Raw genomic sequence first — 7,307 nt, 5'->3', positions numbered from 1 at the left:
TTTCTGATCTTGCATGAGTGTATGTAACCATGCACATGTATATCCAACATAATAAACTGAGTTAAATGTGCAAAATCTCTTTTCAAGATATGTGGCCCTAAAGGACAAGCTGTACATTGCATCAGCATTAGATCCTCGCTTTAAGGCCCTGCCATTCTTGTCCAAAGAGACCTGTAACAACACATTCTCTCAGTTGGTGTTGGAAGCAGCAGGTTTGGAGAACGTGGACACAGCTATTGTGAGTTACAGAAACAAAAACAAAAAATTATTGGTTTTTTTGCACTACTCGAGTTAGAATATAAATAGTAATTTCTTTATTAATTAAGTTTTCATTTTTCTACAGCGACAGTCTGATGGTGACACATCTGAGGAAACTGTCCCTGACATCTCTCTTGATGGTGTTGATGAAGTGGATTATGCCCCTCCAATTAAGAGGTCAAAGGACTCTGCATTAATTTTTCTCCTTGGGCCAGCCTACTCAACAAAAACCACAGCACCACAGAAAACACCAACTCAGAAGGCAAAGGAAGAAGTGAATCGATACAGGGACGTTGAGCCTGTTGCACTTTCTGAGGATCCTTTGATCTGGTGGAGGGACCATGAAAGGGAATATCCTCTCTTGGCTCTACAAGCAAAGCAGTATCTTTCCATACCTGGGACCAGTGTTCCTTCTGAACGAGTGTTTTCAACTGCTGGTGACATTGTTACCGCACAAAGGAGCTGCCTGACTCCACAACATGTAGACCAGCTTCTCTTCTTGCAGAAAAACCTTACAGTCTCAAAGAAGTGAGAGGGTAGTTATAAATAAGGCTAAATTGCATTAGTTTCACAGAGGTTTTACAATACTGTTCAGTATGTTTTCATTTTTTGAAGTATTTTAAAAGGCAGTTTTTCATTTTCTGATCGGTCAGTTTCTGTCAGTTCACTTGTACACGCTGTGTTATCCTGTGTGTCTCCAAAACACAATAGTGGATATCAGAAAAGCTGTGTGAGACACTAACAGCAAAACTATTTCTCTGAGGTTTTACTGATGTTTACAAAAGATGTGTTCTATTTGCACTGGATCCCTGATCCACTTGAAATGTATGTATGGAAAAAAAATATATACTAATGTTAATTAAAAATTACATTATTTAACTGCTTTAGTATCTGTTCTTAATTTTGAAATTTATGTAATTCATTCACAAGGCTTAGAGGGTTCTTTTGACAGTACATATACAAGGTGAATTATCATAATTTTATATATACTCATATGGAAAAGATATATATAAATCTTATAAAGTTTTTATCTGTCTTGTATGAAACTTGTATGAAAAGCATACAAGAGTGAAAACACATATATCCCTTGAAAAATTATATAATGAAACTTGTATGTTTTGTATACTTACTAAAAAATATATGAAAGTAATGAGAAAGTGGCCACTTTCATGAGTAAATCATGTATGTTTTTACTATTTCTTTTCCATATGGGTATTATGGTTCATATAATAATATTTCGGACTGATTCAAAATCGAATCGAATCGAATCGTGGATCGAATCGATTCGGGACCTTGTGAATCGGAATCGAATCGATTCTAGAAATCAGTGACGATACCCAGCCCTAATCTGCTATGACATCATATTGATATTACTAGGTTAAACCCATGTTAAAAGAGAAAGTGTGAATGAATAAGAAACGAGTGTAGCGGGTTCTTATCTGGAGTGCAGTCAATATAACCACGGTGTGGTGCCGGGGTCGCGGTAGAGCTGTCCGTCCACGTAGAGCCGGTCCACGGCGATGACAGCACGGGAGCCTTTCTGGATGAAGCTACGTCGAACTGGGAACAGAACCTTGCGTCGTTCCAGGATCTCTTTGGGGAACTGGTCGTTCACGCTGAAGTCCGTTCCTTTCAGCTCTCTGCCGCGACTCTTCACCTGTTCCTTCTGTTTGAATTGACCGAATTTGGCCACAATAGGCCGTGGTCTCCCGGTCCGTGACCGCGCGCCCCCCAAGCGATGTACTCTATCGAAGTCGATGTTCTTTACGGTGTCCTCCGGCAGCTTCAGGTGGATTTTAATGAAGCTTTTCACCGTTGCCTCTGCGTCCTCTCCGGCAGTTTCTGGAATACCAGAAAACACAAGATTATCTCTCATGCTACGGGCTTGTAGATCGATAACGGACTCTTTTATTTTTTTATTTTCAATGTTTAGCTGGGTCACGTTATCGGTGAGAGATTTGACCGACTCCCGTAGCGTGGCATTTTCAGCGGCAAGCGTTTCCACCTGCTGCTGGCTGAATTCCAGGGATTCTCTCAGAGATTTAAATTCCCGGTGTAAAATCTCCACCAGGGACAGCCTCGCATCGAAACTGGACAATCGCTTGTCGATTGACTCCAGGATGTCTGCGATGTCTTTGCCGGCAGGCGATGTTGTACCGGGGGAGTCTGCCAGGCGATATCTCTTCGATGACGGCGTCTCAATTTTGGCCGGGGAGGATGCACTCTGGGCCTTCTGCATTACTAAATCTTGAAAACAGCGGTCGATGTAATCTTGGAGAGCGTCTAAACTCTCCCCGTTGTCCTCCAGGGTGTTAGAGATGATAAAACAGATGTTGTTAGTTATATGACAATTGATTAGTATATTTGGTAATACTGAAGCTTGAAAAACCTTTGTTAAACTCTATGCTACCATTTGCTTTTTCTCCGCCAAAATTTCCGGCGTCTGACGTCACCTACAACATGGGTCGCTTACCTTGTCCTCGTCTCTTTTTACTTGTTTTAACAAATCAGCCTTAAATCGTCTTCAGACTGTGCAGAATGGTGCAGCACGTCTCTTAACAGGCACCAAGAGAAGATTGCATATCACTCCAGTCTTGGCCTCCCTTCACTGGTTGCCTGTAAATTTTAGGTTTCATTTTAAAATTTTAGTTCTAACCTTTAGGGCCCTGCATGGTCAGGCTCCTCAATATTTATCTGACCTGCTGAAACCACATTCATCTTCTCGGGGTTTAAGGTCATTAGATCAGAGACTGCTGGTGGTACCGCGCACTCGTTTTAAAACTCGTGGTGATCGGGCCTTTCAGACTGTAGCACCACGGTTGTTGAATTTTCTCCCACTGTCTCTTCGCTGCACGCACTCCATTGATTATTTTAAGAAACAGCTGAAGACATTTTTATTTAGAAAAGAATTTGATTAATTTCTTCTTATGCTGTTTTTATTGTTTTATTGTTTTACATTGTTTTATTTACAGTTATATTGTTTTTATATTCCCATTTTCTGTGTTGTAAAGCACTTTGTGATTTTTATCTGTGAAAAGCGCTATATAAATAAATTTTACTTACTTACTTACTGTCACAACTTTCAAATACAAAGTTGTTATGGAGTCTGTCACATTCCCCCCCTTTTTTCTTTTTTTTTTCCCCTTTATTTATTTATCCTTCTTATTTCATTGTACTGTATATTGTTACTCTTATTTTCCTTGTATGTCTACTGTACAAACTGAACTGGAATGACTGACCTTTCGCTTTATGGTTTCAATAAAGTTTGGAAAAGAAAAAAACAACCTCTTCGGCCGCTCCCGTCTGCGGTATTTTGCGGCACAATTCTCCACACCCACTGCCGCGCTATGAATTGTGGGATATATGGGACCACGAAGCGTGCACCGGACCACGCTTGATATTTGGGGAAGTCGACGGCGCATTTGGAGCACACTTTGAATTGGGACAGCTATCGTCGCGTGGCGGTGACATAACCGCACTTAAAATGCGTACTTCAAGCGTGCAGTCGCTGGTCGTGTCCAAATTCATGGATTGCATCCTCCTGAGGCCGCATTTGTAGACCGATTACGTCACAGCGACGCGCCGAAGGCTGTCCAAATTCGTAGACTCCTCCGAATGCAGCCGACAAATGCGTCCTCCTTTTCCCCGAATTTGAAGGATGGGTCGGGTGTGTCCTTCGTGGCCTACCATATCCCAGAATTCATAGCGCGGCTCAGCCAAACTCCAGTTTCCAACAATGGCGGTCGCTACTAAGTTTTAAAATTACTCATACTAATCTTTCTGTGTCACAAAATAAACTTTTAACATATTTTCAGGCGAGAAAGTAGCTGTGTAAACATCAAATATCTGCTCGGTTTATCAAGGTATCGCATATTTGCAAAAGTGCTTCGACGTTTTCGGAGACGTCTGCTACCCACCAGCTCGATAGCTAGCCGGGAGCTCGAGAACGGCACAACTCCCGGCACATCATTTTCAGATCACCGCGGACTATCGCTGCTCGGGTTAAACGTAATATATAAGTCACTTAGACAACCTAAAAATGTTATTGTTGGGCTTTTTTTCAGTGTTTTGTTTGTTCGTGAGTAAATCGGTTTGGCTGAGATTAAAGTTATTAGATTAGATTAGATAAAATAAAACTTTATTAATCCCCCGGGTGGGTTCCTCCTTGGTTTTTACACAGCTGACTAAACGTGAAACAGAAAACTGATTAAACAGAAGTATGAGACAGTCGAGAATTTACACCAGTGTCCTGTTATATTTTAGATAGCAAGGAGCAGACGGCTGAGTTTATTAAACTCCACCGAGACAGCGGTGACGCTAATCAGAAGGCTAGACCGTCCAATTTCACGGCCGTTTACTTCTGGCCTACCCGATCTTCTGAGGACCCGGCCCACGTAGACCGCGAAGGCTGGGTCCTCAGGAGGATGCAGCCCATGAATTTGGACACGACCTCTTTCTCATTTATTTTGGTCATGCTTATACACTAATCTTTTCTGGCAAGAATTTTGTGTTTTTGTTGTTTCCTTTATCTTTTCTGAGTTCTCTCTTTGTTACGAGAAAATATTGTTTGGTTTCTTTAAGTACCCCATGCACAGGGCGAACGAATTTGATTTGATTAACTTATTGATATTATTGGCTAAATTTCATATACATAAGTCAAAATTTTCTAACGCAAAACCATCCTTTCGGTGCTTTTTAAATGAAACCAAACAATATGTTAAAACCATACAACATTCTCAAAAGAATGTGTCTATTTTGCTTTCTTATACGAATCCCCTGACATTGTGTTTGCTATTTTGTATCTGTATATCTGTATTTTGTGCTTTGTCAATAAAAAAAAAAAAGCGTGCAGTCTCTTAATTGGGACACAGCCTACGTCTAATGGGAGGGGGCGTGGTCCTCTTCCCGTGACACCACGCTGCAAAGCCCTATGGGAGGTCCGCAATAGACGTGTGCTCAAACACGTGACCGCACAGCTACAAACCACAGCAGAGCAGGAAGAAGGGGGCGGAGCAAAGTGTGTGTGCAGGAGAGAAGCAGAGAGAGAAGCAGAGAGAGAAGCAGAGAGAGCTGCTTATACGTGAAACGGGAGTAAAGCGTTGAACTTAGAGGAGAGAAACGAACTAAAGTATCGATCATAAACCACTACCAAAGTCCTGATCGATATCTGCATCGATCTGCCCACCCTTGTCTCCTGGATCGTAGCTGAGATCAGCGTGAACCACGTGGGTCTCTGCTCCCTGATCCGTTTCCTGTGTTTGGAAAGAGTTGCAGCTTCATCGCGGAGTTTCTCTCGGTTTGTGGGCTCATCTAAAGGTAAGCACCGAGCTAACTTTACTGTGAGTTCAGTTCATGTTGAGTTTAGCTCCTGAATGAGGTCTTCTGCTGCTCTCCTCGGTGTCTGTTCACAGTTTATTGTGAACACGTTGAGAGAAGAGTGAGAGAGTGTTTGGAGAAAAACACCAACTAATCATTAGCTCAGCATGCTGGGAGAAGTTGGAGCAGAAAAGTCTTTTCATTGTCCCTGCAGCTGTTTTTCTGCCTGCACCAAACCTCTACAGCCTCATTTCTATTTGTATGGACTCAAATGTCGTCATAAATATTTTGTACTTGTAAATCAAATGCGTATTTGTGTATTGAGTTTTGCAACTTTGCAAATAAGCATTAACACTATATGTATTTAAGATAAGATAAGATAAGATAACCTTTATTAGTCCCACACGTGGGAAATTTGTTTTGTCACAGCAGGAAGTGGACAGTGCAAAAGTTATGACGCAAAAATTAGAATACAATAAGAATAAATACAGTACACAGCTGTACAGAATAGAATAAAATAATATACTATATACAGTAGAATAAAATAGAATAAAAATATACAATAAGATAAAAATAGAATACGAATGCTATATACAACTGAGTAAAAATACAACGATGCCAGAAAAGATTATTGCACTTAGTGTTATTGCACATGTGTGGATGTGTGTGTTTGTTCAGTTAAAGTCTTTGTTGTGGAGTCTGACAGCAGTGGGGAGGAAAGACCTGCGAAATCTCTCCGTCCCACACCGTGGGTGCCGCAGTCTCCCACTGAAGGAGCTGCTCAGTGCTGTCACAGTCTGCTGCATGGGGTGGGAGACGTTGTCCAACAGGGATGACAGCTTAGCCGCCGTTCTCCTGTCACTCACCACCTCCACTGGGTCCAGAGGGCATCCTAGGACAGAGCTGGCCCTTCGGATCACCCTGTTCAGTCTCTTCCTGTCCCCAGCAGAGATGCTGCCGCCCCAGCAGACCACACCATAAAAGATAGCAGAAGCCACCACAGAGTCATAGAAGGTCTTCAGGAGTGGGCCCTCCACTCCAAATGACCTGAGTCTCCGCAGCAGGTACAGCCTGCTCTGCCCTTTCCTGTAGAGGGCGTCTGAGTTATGAGTCCAGTCCAGTCTGTTGTTCAGATGAACACCAAGGTACCTGTAGCTGTCCACAGCCTCAATGTCCATACCCTGGATGTTCAGTGGTTGCAGTGGAGAATGCTTGTGCCTGCGGAAGTCTACCACCAGCTCCTTGGTTTTACTGGCGTTGATCTGGAGGTAGTTCAGCTGGCACCAGTCCACAAAGTCTTGAGTCAGTCCTCTGTACTCCTTGTCGTCCCCATCAGTGATGAGGCCGACTATTGCAGAGTCATCAGAGAACTTCTGCAGGAAGCACTGGGTGGAATTGTGGGAGAAGTCTGCAGTGTAGATGGTGAAGAGGAACGGAGCCAGAACCGTTCCCTGTGGGGCCCCCGTACTGCAGACGACCCTGTCCGACACACAGCCCTGAGTCCTCACATACTGTGGTCGGTCGGTGAGGTAGTCCAAAATCCAGGTAGTGAGGTGATGGTCCACTCCAGAGTTCTCCAGCTTGTCCTTCAGAACCGAGGGAAGAATAGTGTTGAAGGCACTGGAGAAATCAAAGAACATGATTCTCACAGTGCTTCCAGCGGTCTCCAGGTGAGCGAGGGAACGATGTAGGAGGTGAATGACGGCATCATCCGCTCCAATGCCAGGCTGGTA

General features: G+C 43.1%; 1 protein-coding gene across 2 annotated transcripts in view; it reads left to right on the top strand.

Moving 5' to 3' along the window:
- LOC308385568 (E3 SUMO-protein ligase ZBED1-like) overlaps positions 1–7,307 on the top strand; it is a 61,396-nt gene that overhangs the window by 4,491 nt on the left and 49,598 nt on the right. For both annotated transcript variants that reach the window (XM_080864560.1, XM_080864559.1), the window contains exons 2-3: positions 88–238; positions 344–5,574. In XM_080864560.1, coding sequence (XP_080720686.1) covers positions 88–238; positions 344–790 — 598 coding nt within the window. In that variant the 3' untranslated portion in view covers positions 791–5,574. The remainder of the gene's footprint in view (positions 1–87; positions 239–343; positions 5,575–7,307) is intronic.

Source organism: Rhamphochromis sp. 'chilingali' (assembly GCF_963969265.1).
Source record: "Rhamphochromis sp. 'chilingali' genome assembly, chromosome: 18".
In the NCBI taxonomy this organism is placed as follows: Eukaryota; Metazoa; Chordata; class Actinopteri; order Cichliformes; family Cichlidae; genus Rhamphochromis; species Rhamphochromis sp. 'chilingali'.
Note: the sequence above shows the minus strand (reverse complement) of the source record. Positions and strands in the feature narration are given on the sequence as shown.